Source organism: Neopelma chrysocephalum, unplaced genomic scaffold, assembly GCF_003984885.1.
Source record: "Neopelma chrysocephalum unplaced genomic scaffold, ASM398488v2 Primary Assembly neopelma1_155, whole genome shotgun sequence".
In the NCBI taxonomy this organism is placed as follows: Eukaryota; Metazoa; Chordata; class Aves; order Passeriformes; family Pipridae; genus Neopelma; species Neopelma chrysocephalum.
In genome coordinates this window covers 656,884-673,125 of record NW_020897817.1, presented here as the reverse complement: position 1 = coordinate 673,125, position 16,242 = coordinate 656,884, and the positions used below count along the sequence as shown (strand labels likewise).

Below are 16,242 nucleotides of genomic sequence, written 5' to 3'. Positions count from 1 at the left end.
CGGCCAAGCACATCTGGCTGAAAGCTGTGGGAATTGCCCCGGCACTGAGGACACCGGCCCGGAAACGCTTCCCTCCCGGAGAGATCCTCCTGCCCCATCCCGGATCCTCTCCTGGCACCAGCCCTGCCCCTTCAGTGGGTACTGGGCCCTGGGGTCTGCAAAGGGGTGGTGCCCAGGGCTGTCACCTGCCCCAGTTTGGGTGCCAGGAGCAGGGCTGGGAGCTTTGCTTGCCAGCGGTGAGGGGAGAAGGGATCACCTTGCTCTGTGCTGGCACAAGGGCAGGATGAGGGTGCTGTGGGCACGAGGCAGTGGGGAGCATGGCTGGGTTTGGCAGCAGGTTGTCCAGCACTGGCCAGGTTGTCTCCACGCTGGGGACATGAACTGGTTTAAACCCTCACGCTGGACCCCAGTCACACTCAGGGCTTCAGCTCCTGCCAGTGCACTCCAAGGGGACACCAGCCAGCGTCCCACTTTCCTGCTGGAGGGAACAGTGCTGGAGGAGGGCAAGGGCTGAAAAAGCTCCTTCCACCTCTGAAGGCACTGTGGCAACTAAAGCTCCTGCATCCTGTTGTTTTGGGGGCCGGGGATGGGGTTGGGTTGCGGCGCTGTGGCCGGGACTGGGGGTGTGGGTGATGCAGGGTCTGTCTGCTGCCCTCTCAGGGTGCTCGGGCTGACGAGGGCACACTGGGGGCACACGGGGGCTGGGCACAGTGGGGGGCTCACCCCAGGCACGGGGGTCCTGCAGCATCACTCCCCAGCACCACTCCCACCCCGTGTCACCCCCCTCAATTTGTTGCTGTTGTCATCTCCAATATCGCGCAGGGAAGTGAGAGGCTGGAAGTCGCCTCTTTTCCTGCCAGGTTAAATCGCTCTCCAGGAATGTCTATTATTCCCACAAGTCAACTTTCCCCTCTGTGGTATGTGTCAGGGGTCAGGGCTGGCACCACATGAAAGCCACGGGTATTCAATAACCGAGAGCCGTGGAAAGGCTTCGGTCCAAGCCCAGCCACGTTGGGGTTTATTGATGCAGATGCCTTTCCCCATTTGTTTCCTATAAACAGCACATGGTAATATTTAGTAGGTTTCAAACAGAGCTTTTTGCATATTCTCCCTTGTCTGCAGCGAGCTGCTCGGTAGTAGACAGTTTTAATTTACTTAATGCTATTTCTGCTTTTTCTTCTTCCAGAAGGTCTGGGCTGGTTTTGACCCAGTCGCCCCAGCAAATTACTGTAATTCCCAGGGGGCTGGGAGCAAGAGTCCGGGATCCATTCCCAAGGACACGGGACCTCACTCCCCCCAGACCCTCTGGGGGACAGTCTCAGGAGCTGGGTGGGTTTGGGGGCTCTTTGGGGCCATCCTGGCTGGCCAGGCCTGGCTCCTGCTGCTGGCAGGGCCGGCGGCACGTGACACTCACCAGCTCCAGCCAGAGGGGAAAAGCCACTTCATTGCAAAAGCTGCCACCTCCCCGTCCTCGGGGGTGGCAGATATCGGGGCACAGCCCCGGGTGCTCAGTGCAGAGGCTGCAGGGTGACCCTGGAGTGGGGGATGGCCACCAGCACAGGGCAGAGGTGCCCACTGGCACAGAGCAGGGCTCCTGGGGAGCCTTACACAAGCCAGGGAGGCACAAACTCCATCTCCTGGAGAGCAGCCGTCGCTGTCCCTTGTCCCCACGCTCCCGGCAGCAGCAGCTCGTGGCCGATGCCAGCCATGGAGCAGCACTGAGCTGGCACTGGGGCGAGGAGGGGGGGGGGGAAGACGCCTCCAGAGGTGATTTTTGGCCACTGGGAATGGCCACAAACAGCTTTGCAGCCACTGAGCACACAGGAGCATTCACAGGGCAGAGAAAGGCCAGTCCCCAAGGCAGCCACGCCGAGCGTCTGCTGCCCCCAGTGCCGCAGCCCTCCGTGTGCAGAATCCCGGGCAGGTTCCTCCAGGCAGCAGCTCCCAGGAGCGCCAGCAGCCAGGAATTCTTGCTGTGGTGCTGCTGTTGCCCTGCCAGCCCCGGGCAGCCCATCACCACTGTCACTTTGCCAGCCCTGGCTGCCGCTCCACGCCAGCACCCGCCACCAGAACAAAGGCAAGAGGAGGCCAAAGGGTTGACACCGGGATTCTTTTAATGCAATTGCTTCTAAAATGCAGCTTTAAAGAGATGTGGAATGGTCAAAACAATGAGAAACAAGGGATGGTTTTGAGCTCTGCAACGTGACTGTGCAGCACCTCTGACCCCAACACCCACCAGCCACCACTGCACCTCAGTGTTGTTCTCTGGCTGCTCTTACAGTGACTCACTGGCCCTTCACATCTCACGGGGCATCCAAAGGGACTCATTTGGGCCAAACAGGGACAGGGTGACTCATTCAGTGCCAGATGACCCAACATTCATCCAGAGAACCCAAACAAGAGCAGCACAAGCAGCAGGTCACTCCCTCTCACCTCACACTCAGGCATCAACCCACACAGGCACTGGAGCTCCCCGTGACCCCTGTGGGGCTGTGCCTTCATGCTACGTGAAGTGATTTGGGAACCCAATGTCTGACTGTGTTTTCTGACTCTGGGTGGCAGAGGAAGCTGATTTTCCAGTATCTTGCTTTTTGTTATCTAACACTACTTTGTGTATTTTACAGAGCAGCAGGTGCCACAGGTCGCCAGCCACGGAACGTGGGAAATTCTGCTGTAGCCTGAACACGTGAGAGAACAAACCCCAGCACCACCTCCACACCATGCAGTTTACACACCCCAACTGCAGAAGAGAGTCTGAAATGCCTTTAACGCCTCCCAGGCCTGAGCCTGAGTTTGGTTCCCACTGAGGATCACCAATGCCATCTTGCCTTTCTCCACGTAAAGTATTTCCTGCTGCTCCACTGCAGTTTAACATCCTCCCTTCCCGAGAGGGGAGTGCTGAGGTTGCTGGGGAAGGGACACTGGAAAGGTCACAGGACTCCCAAATCTGCCATCCTGTGTGGTGCCACACAACCCAGTGCCAGCACTGCAGCAGCTCTCCCGAGCCAGCCCTTTGGATCAAGCCTGCATGTACCAGTCACCCCAGAATCAAGTGCAGGAAGCCAGTTTGGTCTACAGAAATACTACACACTCATCTCCCAGTGGATTTTAAACACCTCATTTAAGGAAGGACAGGGTTTAGCAGGGAATTTGTGGGCTCCCATCGCTTGGTCTCCAATTCTGGACATCCAGCACCGAACCAGACTGGAGCTCTCCTGGAGTCTGAGCAGTTGTTCTCACCCAGCCCAGGTCACAACTGGAAACTGAGGATAGGAAGCCTCTGGGGAGTAGGAAAAAGCACATCAGCTGATGAAAAAGCTTTAGAATGAACCTGGGAAATAAACACCAACCAGAAAATCATCTTCTACAGAGGATGGAAGTGACAGCAGAAGAAGAAAATGACATCTGAAACAGTCAGTGAGTCAGTCTGAGTGTGCAGGAGATCCCTGTGGGCCTGTGAGGAAAGCTAATGGCCAAGCCCAGCTGGTCCCTCCAGTCCCCAGGGAGGTGGGGCTGTGGTTCACTCTTCCCCAGCTGGAAGGTTGTCTTCAATCCTCCTGATGAACTTCATCCTTATTTCTGTGACACTGTCGCCCTTCAGCGTGTCCTGCACGAACTTCACATCCACAGCCATCTGCACCTGGGGGAGGGGAGAGGAGAGGGGAGCTGGGATCTGCCTTTGCACAGCAGCTTCTCCAGGCACTGAATGATCCTGGAGCACCAGCTTAAGGACTCTGAGGGCATGGCACGACATGCAGGGCTCTACAGACTCCCAAATTTGAGACACAGCTGTTCTGTTGTCCCAGCCAGTTCCCTGGGAATGCACTTCAAGGCCAAAGCAAAACCAGAAGTCATGAACAGGGACTAGAATCAAAGCATCTGCTGACACCTGGCTCTCCACACCCCCATCCCATGGGAAGAGAGACATGGCTCACCATCTCCAGGGCGCCCCGCAGCACTCCACAGAGCAGGTTGGAGTAGATGAGGGTTGAGTGGTTGTCAGGGAGCTCCACAAAGTCCACCAAGGGATTGTTTTCCAGGATCAGGGAGAACTCGTCACCCCCAGGGCTCCAGTTGGTGATGCTGGGAGTGATGCCCAGGTACATCTTAAATGCAATCTGTTGTGTCAAACAGAGGAGGAACAAGGACACGTGAGGAGGACACAGGGAATTCCACCTTGTCTTGTTCCTTGATTAGGAAGAAATTCCTCCCTCTGAGGGTGGGGTGGCCCTGGCACAGGTTGCCCGGAGAAGCCGTGGCTGCTCCATCCCTGGAAGTGTCCAAGGCACAGCCTTATCTCCGTAAAATTACTGAAGGGGTTTGCAAACACCTCTCCTTTCTCCCAGTTCCCACCAGCCAGCAGTAGTTGGGCTAAATCCCTCTTTTTCATCCCCAAAATCTCAGCCAGACTCTCAGAACAGTCCCATGGGCAGTAAATGTTCCATCCTCACATGCAAAACCCCCCCAGAACCCGAGAGGGCCGTGCTTGGACGTTCACCTTTGCAATAACATCAGCAGTCTCACGGAAATCGTGGCACCTCCCGACGTTGGAGCGGGCCAGGAAGTCCTCGATGAGCCGGACCCCGATGTTGTAACCCCTGGGAAGGGACCAGAGCAACAGCTTTAGGAAGGCAACAAATCTTTGTAAAAGAAGACGGCGGAGAAGCAAAATTGAATCTGAGAAAGGTCAGTGTTAAAATAACTTCAGCCTGCCGGGACTTTGCTCCCAGAGCAGCACACAGGGATGGGATCCCTGCTGTGATCCCTGCTGTGATCCCAGCTCCAGCAGATCCACCCCCACCCCTGGAGCCACTCACATCTTGTCCAGCTGCTTGTTGACGTCGTCGTCGTTCTCGTAGTCCTTGCAGAGCTGGGTGACCAGGGCGCCGTAGGTCAGCGTGAACAGCTCCGAGTTCTGCAGGGGAAAAGGGACTCACCCACGGAACCTGCCCCGGCTCCCACAGCACAGAGAGGGGACAGACACCTGCTGCATTCCCAAAGGAATATGGTGCTTAATCAGGAGGGATCCCAGCTCCAGTTCAGGCAACAACTTCAGTCTCCTCAGAACGGGGCTCTGAGCAACCTGGTCTAGTGGAAGATGTCCCTGCCTACGGAGGAGCTTTAAGGTCCCTTCCAACCCAAACCACGCTGGGATTCTGGGAAAGAGCCCAACAGCTCCTGGATGGCTCGAGGTGCCATGCCAGGGCCCTGAATTTACCTCAGCCACTGGCCTAGAGCTGAGATCTGGCTCAAGCCTGTGTTTCACCAACACGTTACAAACGGGCAGCGCTCAGCGGGCTCCAGCTCTGGTCCTTTCAACAGGCCAAAAATGCTCCTCCAGCCAGGGATTTATAACACTCTGTACCAAGAAACAAGACTCATCCGGTCCCTAGAAAGTTCTCTGGGCACAGAATTTGCTTCACAGATTAAAATCAGACCCAGCAGAGGCTCAGGGAGGGTGATCCCAGGCCAGCTCAGCACTCAAGTGCTGTGCACATCCAGGAACAAAGTCACTCAGGTTTTCTTTGCACAGTTGTCAGACTTGCAGAAAATTTGCAGAAAGGGGGAAAAGTTCTCCTCTCCCAGCCACCACCTTCGATCCTCACCCTGAAATGATGTCAAAGAGCATTTTTTTGGAGCCATCAAGCCAGACCAGTGCTTAACAAGGTCACTACAGTCTGCAGGACAAAACTCTGCAAAAGGAAGTGTTCTGGGGAACAAACGAACCCCCAGCACTGGTTTCTGCTGTCAGTTTTGGCATGCAGGGGGATCAGAGGGGCTGATCTGGGATCTGTCACCTACCATGAGCTGCAGAGAGGCAGAAGGTGAAATGAATGGCAAATACCAATACTAGAGAATGAAAGCAGCAGCAGGCAGGGAGGGAAAAGAGACAAGATCAGAGTTAAGTGACAACACAGACCACGACAAGTTCACACAAAGCCACAACAAACACACAGAGGAATCACCCCCAAACAAACAGAAACTGGGTTTGTAGAGGACACAGGGAATTCCACCTTGTCTTGTTCCTTGATTAGGAAGAAATTCCTCCCTGGGAGGGTGGGGAGGCCCTGGCACAGGTTGCCCAGAGAAGCTGTGGCTGCCCCATCCCTGGAAGTGTCCAAGGCCAGGTTGGACAGGGCTTGGACAACCTGGGATAGTGGGAGGTGTCCCTGTCCATGGCAAGGGGTGGAAGTAAATGGCTTTTACGGTCCCTTCCAACCCAAACCATTCCATGATTCTGGAATCGCCATTTCCGAGGAGCAACAACAACCAAAAGGCTTCAGGTGAGAAAAGAACCAGTCAGGCTCCTTGGAACTTTTGCCCCACTTTGGCTTTAAAGAACTGACACATTCTTTTGGGGTTTTTTGCTTAAAATTCTGCTTTTCTCTTCAAAAACTAGAGGTTGGGCAAGTTCACACCAGTGGAAGGACGAGGTGGAAGTTCCTTTGGCTCAGCTGGACTCAGACACTTGGCAGAGAATTTAACATTCATGCAGAACAGGTTGTGAGGGTGTCAGTGGTTTTAGTAAAGACAGAGGTGGAGGGGAGGGGGATGGAAGGGGGGAATCCAGCTGTCCCCAGCCCAGGGTCTGTCACTGAGTGAGGGGTCACCTGCTGTTGTCAGCCCCAGCACACCCAAACTGGGCACAGTCGTCGCCTGAGACGCTGCTGTTCACACAACTCCAAACAGGGCAAACCTCTAAATTTGTTTTTGTACAGAAATTCTTCATTTTCAGCCCATCTGACGGAATTAAAGTGCCCAAAGCTTTTCCCATTGTTTATTTCCTACTGCAGACCAGTCCACAGAGTGCACACTGTGTAAGTGTTCTGTGGCCACAAAAGTGTCAGAATTCCAACGAATTAACACCACTTCCGTAAATAATCGTTGTGTTTAAGGAGCTGAATCCCTGGAAGAGGATTCCCCCACGGCACGGAGGGGCAGCTCAGCCTGACCCAGCCCCTCCACACGGCCAGAGAGGGAGAAAAAAAAATAACCCAGATTTTATTTTTTTTATTACCGATTTTGCATTAAAAACTAATTGATTCGACCCCGAATTCGAGCCGAGCTCTGCAGCTTTGGGCTCCATCTCACAGTTCCTGGCTCAGCGGATAATGGGGTTGGAGAGGGGAAGCGTTCTGGGTGTGAAGGCCCCACGAACGGGCGCGCCCGGTGCCGGTGCCGGCTGATCGCTGCCGGGCCCCGCCGCACCGGGCGCTCACCCCCGCCCCGGGCCGCGCCCCGCGCTCGCCGCCCCGGCCCCGCCGGGCCCCGCCGTTACCATTTTCTTGCTCTCGGTGCCGCGCCCGCCCTGCCGCGACATCGTGTCCGCCCGGCCCGGCCCGGCCCGGCCCCGCGGCTCCGCTCCGAGCGCGGGGCACCGCGGGCCGCGCGGGGCGCGCCGGGACTCGTAGTTCGCGCCGCGCCGCCGCCCGCGCCCCACCCGCGGTTCGGGACTACAACACCCTGGGCGCACCGCGCGCCAGCCGCCACCGCCGCGAGAGCCGGCCAATCGCGGCGAGCGGGGAGGGTCAGCTGACCGCGCTGCTCCCGCCGCAAGGGGGCGTCCGCTCCCCGTCGAGGCCCCGCCGGGCCCGGTCGGTTCCGCCGCCCATCCCCGGCCCGCTCGGCCCGCTCCCCCCCGCCCCGGTACCCCCCCAGCACCGCTGACCTGCTTCCTCATCTCGCCCCCCCCCGGTCCCGCTCCCCCCGGTCCCGTCGGTCCCGGGCCCGTGCCCGCCGCAGGGGCCCTCCCGCGGATCCCCGGCCCCGGTGAGGGCGGTGCCGATCGGTGGCTCCTCACGGAACGGGCCGTGGGCAGAGCGAGGCTCTGTCCGTGGGGAAAGGGCCCCTCCTGGGCCTCGGGCCCCGCTCCCAGCCCGGTCGCACACTGCCCCCTTGGAATGGGAATGGAGTCGTGGAATGGCCTGAGCTGGAGGACCAGGACAACCCAATCCCGCTCCCATCCCTGCACAGACACCCCAAAAATCCCACCCTGTTCCTGGGAGCGTTGTCCAAACGCTCCCCGAGCTCTGGCAGGGTCGGAGCTGTGACCGCTGCCCTGTGGAGCTGTTCCAGCGCCTTCCCGGCTGGCTCGGGGCTCTGGCTGAGGCCGGACCCCGGGGAAAGGGCAGCGGGTGTCCCTGGGCTGCAGGAGCCCCGGGCTGCAGGAGCAGGAGCTGCTCGGGGCAGGTTCTCCTGCCCATGAGACACAAGCGGCTCCACAGGAACGGGGCAGGGGACCAGCCTGGCCTGGGGCTCCAGGAACTGCAGGGAATGCTTCCTGAAACAATTCCTGAAACAATCCAGCTCTCCCTGACCCTGCCCAGCCAGCACAGCCCCCGGAGCACGGAGCTCTGCTCCCAGACGGGGTCTGCCTGGCGTTATTTATTTATTTATTCATTCATTCATTGATTTATTTATTTATTTAACCCGCCTGTTGTTTATTTGTTCATTCCATTATGTCTCTCCTCCAGACCTGTCCCTGAGCGAGCGGCTCGGCTGGGGCTGGGTGCCGGGGGCAGGACGTGCTGCGGGCGCAGAGGGACCCCCCCAGCGCCGCCGGCTGCTCAGGAATCCGGCAGCTGGGAGCGGGCTGTGTGTCCCCGCCGGGCCGGGAGCGCGGGGACCGGCCGGGCTGCGGGGGCCCGCTGGCATTGCCTTACATGGCCGCGTCCCCGGGACACCGCGGGCTGCGCCGGCGGCGAGGCACCGGGCCTGGCACTGGGGCACGGCGGGGTCAGTCCGGGCTGGGGGGCTGCCAGCGGCACCTCCGTCGTGCCAGGGAGGTGATGGGATGTCTGTGCTCGCCGTCTCCACCCCTGCAGTGCCAGCTCCCCTCCTGCTACCAGTCCCCAGTGCCACCTCGTGCTCTCCGCCACGGTGGCTCTGGTGCGCTGGAGACTGTGGAATCATGGAATGTCCTGAGTGTGAAGAGACCCACAAGGACCATCCAATCCAACCCCTGGCCCTGCGCAGATACCCCAACAATCCCACCCTGTCCATGAGAGCATTGTCCAAACCCTCCTGGAGCTCTGGCAGAGTTGGTGCTGTGCCCACTGCCCTGGGGAGCCTGGTCAGTGCCCAACCACCCTCTGGGGGAAGAACCTTTCCCTGATACCCAGCCTAAGAAGACACCGTGTCCCTGGTCACCGCAGGAGTCCGTGGCAGTGCCCCGCCGAGCTGAGCTGGGCGGCACGTGGGGCACACAGGGCATCCCTGCTGGCACCTCGCTCCTTGGATCTCCCGTGTGCCCGGTGGGGACCCTTCCCAGGTGGGGCAGCTCCCGCTGCAGCCGGGGGGGCACCGGGAGCCGGGCTGGCGGCTGCGCGGGGCTCGGGGGTCGCCGCCCCCAAACACAGACCCTGGCACATCCGGCTGATCGGTCCGGGGAGCGGCCGGGACCCGACAGAGCCCCAGGACCCCCGTCCCGTCCCGCCCCGTCGCGCTCCGCCCCGAGCGGGGGCGCAGGACCGGCTCCGCCACACTCCGCTCCGCCTCGCTCAGCGCCGGGGCCGATCGTGCCGTGCGGGTCCCGGGGGTCTGGCCGAGCCGTGCGGGTCCCGGGGGTCTGGCCGAGCCATGCCGTGCGGGTCCCGGGGGCCGTGCCGGGCCGTGCCGTGCGGGACCAGCCCGGGAGCGGCGCTGGCGCTGCGGGTCCTGGTGCTGTGCGCGGCGCTGTGCGCGGGCCCGGTGCGGGCGCGGCCGCCTCCCTTCCCCTTCTGGGACCCCTCGCTGCCCTGGCACCGCCGCCTCGACGACCTGCTGGGCCGGCTGAGCCCCGCCGAGCTGGTGCTGCAGGTGAGGGGGCGGCGGGACCCCCCCGGGGACCCCCGCGGGACCCCCCGCTCAGCGCCGCTGCCCCGCAGGTGGCGAGGGGGGGAGCGATGCGCAACGGCCCCGCGCCCCCCATCCCGCGGTTGGGCATCGCGCCCTACAACTGGAACACGGAGTGTCTGCGGGGCGACGCCAAGGCGCCCGGGTGGGCCACGGCCTTCCCGCAGGCGCTGGGGCTCGCTGCCACCTTCAGGTACCGGCACCGGGGACGGGGCACCCGGGGGTGCGGGACGTGACCTTGTGAGACAGGTCCCCTCTTGTCCACGCTCCCTGACACCCCCCTGCCGTCCCCACAGCCCTGAGCTCATCTACCGGGTGGCCAACGCCACGGCCACCGAGGTGAGAGCCAAGCACAACGACTTCGCCGCCACCGGCCGCTACGGGGACCACACCGGGCTCAGCTGCTTCAGCCCCGTCCTGAACATCATGAGGCACCCGCTGTGGGGCAGGAACCAGGTGCCAGCGTGGGGGGGGTGGCCCCTGGCCAGGATCAGGCCACACGGGACCGTGGCCAAGCAGCTGGACGTGGCAGTGGGGACGTGGGGCTGGGGGTCTCGGTGATGACCCGCCTGCACCTCGGCCAGGAGACCTACGGGGAGGACCCGTTCCTGAGCGGGGAGCTGGGCCGCAGCTTCGTGCAGGGGCTGCAGGGCCAGCACCCCCGCTACATCAAGGCCAGCGCCGGCTGCAAACACTTCAGCGTGCACGGGGGCCCTGAGAACATCCCCCAATCCAGGCTCAGCTTTGACGCCAAGGCAAGTGCGGCGGGGCCGAGGGTGGCAGGAGGGCGGGTGACACTCCGGGTGCTGACCCTGCTCTGCTGCGGCACTCACAGGTGCTGGAGCGGGACTGGCGCATGACCTTCCTGCCCCAGTTCCAGGCGTGTGTCCGTGCTGGCTCCTACAGCTTCATGTGCAGCTACAACAGGTTGGGAGCGCGGCGGGGGCCACGTGGGCTGGGCTGCCCACGACGTGGTCAGTGCCTGGCTCTCCGGGCTGCCCCATCCCCTCTCCGACAGGATCAACGGCGTTCCCGCCTGTGCCAACAAGAAGCTGCTGACGGACATCCTGCGTGGCGAGTGGGGCTTCGAGGGGTACGTGGTGAGCGACGAGGGGGCCCTGGAGCTCATCATGCTGGGGCACCACTACACACACACCTTCCTGGAGACGGCAGTCGGTGAGTCACGGGCTGGGTGTGGGGTCCCCGGGCATCCCACGGCTGTGACGGGTGTTCTCCCTTCTCTCTGGCATGGCAGCCTCAGTCAACGCTGGCTGCAACCTGGAGCTCTCCTATGGCATGAGGAACAACATCTTCATGCACATCCCTCAGGCTCTGGCCATGGGCAACATCACTCTGCAGGTGAGCAGGGCTGGGGGTGTGGGCAGGGAGCCCAGGCTGCACCTGCCAAGCACGACCGAAGTTTTGGGGTTGGGGTCTCCGCAGACGCTGCGTGACCGAGTCCGGCCCCTCTTCTACACACGGATGCGACTGGGGGAGTTCGACCCCCCAGACATGAACCCCTACAGTGCCCTGGACCTGAGCGTGGTGCAGAGCCCTGAGCACCGCAACCTCTCGCTGGAAGCCGCTGTCAAGAGCTTTGTGCTGCTGAAGAACATCCGGGGGACGCTGCCCCTGCGGGCCCGGGACCTGCCTGGCCAGCGCCTCGCGGTGAGCCCCTGCACGGGGTGGGCAGGGGGACACGGTGACCCAGGGGCTGCTGCTGGCTCTGTACCCCGCTCACACAGGTGGCACAGGGCTGCCAGTGCCCACCGCCACCCCTCTGCCCTCCGCAGGTGGTGGGTCCCTTCGCCGACAACCCCAGGGTGCTGTTCGGGGACTACGCGCCGGTGCCAGAGCCTCAGTACATCCACACCCCCCGGTGAGACAGCGCGGTGCCGCCTCGTGTTCCCCTGTCCTGGGCACTGCCTGAGGCTGCTGCTGGGGCTGCTCCTCCCTTCGCTGGGGGCCAGGGCAAGGGGGGCATCCCCAGTGTGCCTCGAGCCCGGGGCAGAGCAGCCCCCGTGCCCTCTGCTCTTCCCTGGCACAGGAGGGGGCTGGAGACACTGGGGGCCAACGTCAGCTTCGCGGCGGGCTGCGGCGAGCCCCGGTGCCGGCGCTACTCCCGGGCACAGGTGGTGGGGGCAGTGAGGGCGGCCGACGTGGTCGTGGTCTGCCTGGGCACAGGTAGGTGGGAGCACCGGGTGGGCACTGCCAGGGGATGGGGAGCGCTCTGGGAGAGAAGGGGTGCCCCTCTGAGGCGGGCAGTGTCCCTCTGCCCTGCCTGCCTGCAGTGCCCCGGGTGGGTGTGAGGGGCTGTCCCTTGGCTGTCCCCACGCAGGGGTGGATGTGGAGACAGAGGCGAAGGACCGGAGCGACCTGTCCCTGCCGGGCTACCAGCTGGAGCTGCTGCAGGACGCCGTGCAGGCAGGTAGGGGCTCTGTGGGGCCCAGCGAGTGGGGCCACAGCCCTCCCGGGTGTTGCCCATCTACGGGACACCCCGGAGCTGTCCCAGCAGTGCCACTGCAGGGCTCTCAGTGACAGCCACCTCCCCGCAGCCGCCGGGCGCCCCGTCATCCTGCTGCTGTTCAACGCGGGGCCCCTGGACGTGGGCTGGGCGCAGGCACACGACGGGGTGGGGGCCATCCTGGCCTGCTTCTTCCCTGCCCAGGCCACCGGCCTGGCCATCACCAGGGTCCTGCTGGGCGAGGCGGGGGCCAGCCCAGCCGGGCGGCTGCCGGCCACGTGGCCCGCGGGCATGCACCAGGTAAGGTGGGGGTGCTGGTGGCACCTGTAGCCCTTTCCTGCCTCGGCGGCCAGAGCAGTGGTGGGACGCAGGGCTGGTGCTTGCCCATGGCCACCCAGCCCCGCCCTGCTCCACTGCCCTGTGTCCTTCAGGTGCCGCCGATGGAGAACTACACCATGGAGGGACGGACGTACCGGTACTACGGGCAGGAGGCCCCGCTCTACCCCTTCGGGTACGGGCTCTCCTACACCACCTTCCACTATCGGGACCTGGTGCTGAGCCCCCCGGTGCTGCCCATCTGTGCCAACCTCACCGTGTCTGTGGTGCTGGAGAACACGGGGCCGCGCGACAGTGAGGAGGTGGGCACGGCCGCTCTGTGCCGAGCTGGCTGTACGGGCACGGACGTGCCCTGGCTGTCCCCTGCCAGGGGGCTGCCGAGGGGGTCCCTGTGGCGCTGACTCCCGTCCCTCCGGGCAGGTGGTGCAGCTGTACCTGCGCTGGGAGCAGTCGTCCGTGCCGGTGCCGCGCTGGCAGCTGGTGGCTTTCCGGCGCGTGGCCGTGCCGGCCGGCCGGGAGACCAAGCTGTCCTTCCAGGTGCTGGCCGAGCAGCGCGCGGTGTGGGCGCGGGACTGGCTCCTGGAGCCCGGCGCCTTCACCCTCTTTGCCGGGGGGCAGCAGCCGGGCCAGCGGACGCGGGCGCCCTCGGAGGTGCTGAGCGCGCGGTTCGGCGTCACCGGCACGGCACGGCCCCTGAGCGGGTGCTGACAGTGAGGTGGCAGCGGGGTGGTGGCCGAGGGAAGGGGTGCGAGGTGTGCCACGGGGAGCTCGGGGGTTGTCTGCCCCGCAATAAAGTGCTGGTGCTCCGCGGCGGCTTCGTGGGGCCTCCTCCCCTCTGTCCCCCTGGCGCAGTGCTGGGATCCTCCTGCAGCAGGACCACAGTGCCCTTTTTCTCTGCCTGGTGCTTTCTCCCTCCTCCCATCCCTGTCCCACCCCCTGCCCCCCACACCCTGCCCATGCCCCACACAGGCCGCTGGGCAGCGTGTGCCGTGGCCGCACATGCCTGTGCCTCCCGCTCTATTTATAGCTGCCGGGCTGCTCCAGCGCATTCCCTGTGCAGAGGGAGCGGGTCACTGGCAGCCCTGGGAGGCTCGGGAGGGCAGGGCCTGGCCTCTCTCTTGTGCAGGCAGGATCTGTCCCTGGCAGGGTACAGCCAGGGCAGAGGTGCAGCAGTGGGAGCGACCAAGCCCTGTGCTGGTCAGAGGGACAGATCCAGCCCTACAGCAGCTCAGGGGCTGTGAGACAGGGCCGGGATAGGATTCCTGAGGCAGTGCTGGCAGGGAGCCGGAGCCAGGCAGGAACTCCTCCGGATGGTGTTGGAGGACTCTGATCTCCTTCAGCCCCGGGGCCGGAGGCCAAGGTGGGGGTGGAAGGGAGCGCGTGGGGCTGCCCAGGCCTGACCCCATGACATCAGGACACTAATTACAGATGCGGCTTGGGATAATTAGAGAGCGGGCTCGGGCTGCGGCAGGGCAGGGCAGGGCTCAGCCCATCGCTGGCCCATTTGTCACTGGCACCCACGGGGGACTGTCCTGCAGCAGCCGGGATTTGCCACCAGCCACAGTGTGGCCCCACGGCAAGATGCCGGGGGGCTGGTGGCTGCCCTGGCACACCCATCCACCCTGGGACAGGACACAGGGACAGACACACACCCCTGGGGTCCTGCTGGGTCACTGCCCCAGGGCTGGTGGGGGTCAGCTGGAGTGTTTTGGGGGCAGGGGTTCAGATCAGCCCTCGTGGCCACAGTGCCACAGAGCAGCAGGGTGGGAGCAGCCTGGGGCCGGGGCAAAGTCCTGGGGCTGAGGAGAGAGGTGGGGGCAGAGGGGTGGGGAGCGGGTGGGATGGGGTGTCCCACGCGGTACTTTGCCCAGAGGTGCTGGTGGGGTTTGTTTGCCATCCTCATCCCTGTTTGCTCCCAGCTTCCCAGCTCACGCCAGCAGGGCCGGGCTGAGCCTGTAGTTGTCCTTTGACTTTGGGGTGCTCAGCCTGGTGCGTCCCCACAAGCAGCATCAGGGCCAGGTGCTGGGCATGCTGAGGAGGCCAGAACCACGGCTGGAGCCCAGCCCACGGGGTGCAGCCCCCTCCCCACGCTGGCCCGAGGGAGCCATGGCAGTGCTGCACCCCAGGCCACGGGGTGAGGAGCACGGGGAGCGCCGGGACGTGCAGCTGCTGGGGCTGGGCACCGTGCTCATCATGAGCTCATTGGATTTTCCATCAGCACAGGGAGGGCGGCTGTTCCCAGCACCAGAGGACTGGGGGGGCTGGACCCAGGAACCCCGACCCAGCAGGGCTCTGCCTGCAGGGAGCAGTTGGTCGATGCCCTGCTTGTATAAGCCCATTGACTTGGGCTGGTGTGGCGGCCACGAGTCCTCTGTGCTTCTGCCCACACTGGGAACGCTGTCAGAGCATGGCCACAGGCCCTGCACGCTCATGGTTGCCCCTTCCCCACTGTGCCCCCTGCTCCAGGCTGGCCCTGCCGTGGGGATCAGGACCACAGGCTTGGCTGGACCCAGTGCCAGGCTGTCCTGGAGTCTCAGGATGTTTGTCCACTCTGGGCGATGCTGTGGGACCCACAGGGACGTGGCTCTACCAGGGAAAGGGGCTTTGGAAGCCACCTAAGGGCACCCTTGGTACAGGTCATGGGGTGGCCCCAGCCCTGCTCTGCCAGGTCCTTTGTGTGCCATGGAAATAAGGGACCGTGGGGCTCCTGCAGCCCCTTGGAGGCTCGGCCACAGAGCTGCGAGAGTGGGGCTGTCCCCCTTCCCCATCCTGGGGTGTCCCCTGGGTTTGTGGGTTCACTGGGACACTGCACCCCTGTTCCCTGCCATCCCCCTGGGGTGCCCAGCTCCCAGAGCCAGGGCTTGGCCAGCAGCATTCCCCAGCAGGGAGTCAGCCAGCGGGTGAGGCTCTGGGAGTTTCAGGAAGCCTCTGCTCTGGCTGAGCTGGGTGAGAGGGCACAGCACTGGGGGCTGTGGGAAGGTGAGAAGACTTTGGGGTGATTCGGGGTATAGAGTCACCCCTGCAGCATCACAGAGTGGGGCTACCCTGTCTGCTGAGGAGCTCCCCGTTTCTGAGTCAGGGGAATACTCCTCCAGAAGAAAGGGCTGGGATTTTGGGAAACCTGTTTGCCTGGTAGGTGAGGGAGGATGAGTGGCAGGGGATCTCCTGGCCTGTGGTGACATCATCCCCAAAACAGGCATCTCCGATGGGTGCTGCCTGCAGGAAACTGGCTCTGTTGATCCACACATCCCGGCGAACCCGGGCACTGTGCAGGATCCCAGAGCACACTGGCCACGTGGTGGACAAGGACGCGTCCCTGGCTCCTGCTGCCCCTTCAGAGCCTGAAGCTGCATTCCTCCTACTGCTGGTGCTGCCCACATCCCCCTTTGCCCTGGCCGTGCCTCTGCCTGGGCAGGGACGGGGCAGCGTTCCCGGCCCATCCCCGCTCCTTGCGGGCCAGGAGGGGTTTCACCCCTGAGTGGGGCTGAGCCGAGGCCGCTGCTCCTGCCCGGGGGGCGGGAGAGGCCTCTGTTCTCTGCCGGTTCCCGGGGCAGGGGGGGATGCGGGGGGCAGCCCCGGGAGTGGGGGCAGCTGCTGTCGGTGACTAA

General features: G+C 63.3%; 2 protein-coding genes across 4 annotated transcripts; one reads left to right on the top strand and one right to left on the bottom strand.

Annotated features, from left to right (window-relative positions):
• Nucleotides 1–2,096: 2,096 nt before the first annotated feature.
• TRAPPC3 (trafficking protein particle complex 3) lies at nt 2,097–8,265 on the bottom strand. 3 transcript variants are annotated; one of them, XM_027701339.1, is made up of 6 exons: nt 7,993–8,265; nt 5,803–5,808; nt 4,818–4,915; nt 4,499–4,598; nt 3,936–4,118; nt 2,097–3,640 (listed from the first exon to the last, which is right to left on the bottom strand). In XM_027701339.1, the coding sequence occupies exons 2-6, from the start codon at nt 5,803–5,805 to the stop codon at nt 3,521–3,523; spliced, it is 504 nt and encodes a 167-aa protein (XP_027557140.1). In that variant the 5' UTR covers nt 5,806–5,808; nt 7,993–8,265; the 3' UTR covers nt 2,097–3,520. The 3 variants fall into 3 exon arrangements, with proteins under 3 accessions (XP_027557140.1, XP_027557138.1, XP_027557139.1); XM_027701337.1 differs by lacking the exon at nt 7,993–8,265 and adding an exon at nt 7,280–7,336 and having other exon boundaries at nt 5,803–5,850; XM_027701338.1 differs by lacking the exons at nt 5,803–5,808; nt 7,993–8,265 and adding an exon at nt 7,280–7,378.
• Nucleotides 8,266–8,663: 398 nt separating this feature from the next.
• On the top strand, nt 8,664–13,466 carry LOC113976276 (probable beta-D-xylosidase 2). The gene is made up of 15 exons (XM_027701315.1): nt 8,664–8,786; nt 9,505–9,798; nt 9,867–10,027; nt 10,131–10,290; nt 10,419–10,589; nt 10,670–10,761; nt 10,853–11,010; nt 11,090–11,193; nt 11,278–11,502; nt 11,628–11,713; nt 11,882–12,018; nt 12,173–12,262; nt 12,390–12,598; nt 12,730–12,936; nt 13,055–13,466. The coding sequence occupies exons 1-15, from the start codon at nt 8,664–8,666 to the stop codon at nt 13,340–13,342; spliced, it is 2,505 nt and encodes an 834-aa protein (XP_027557116.1). The 3' UTR covers nt 13,343–13,466.
• The last annotated feature ends 2,776 nt before the right edge of the window (nt 13,467–16,242 follow it).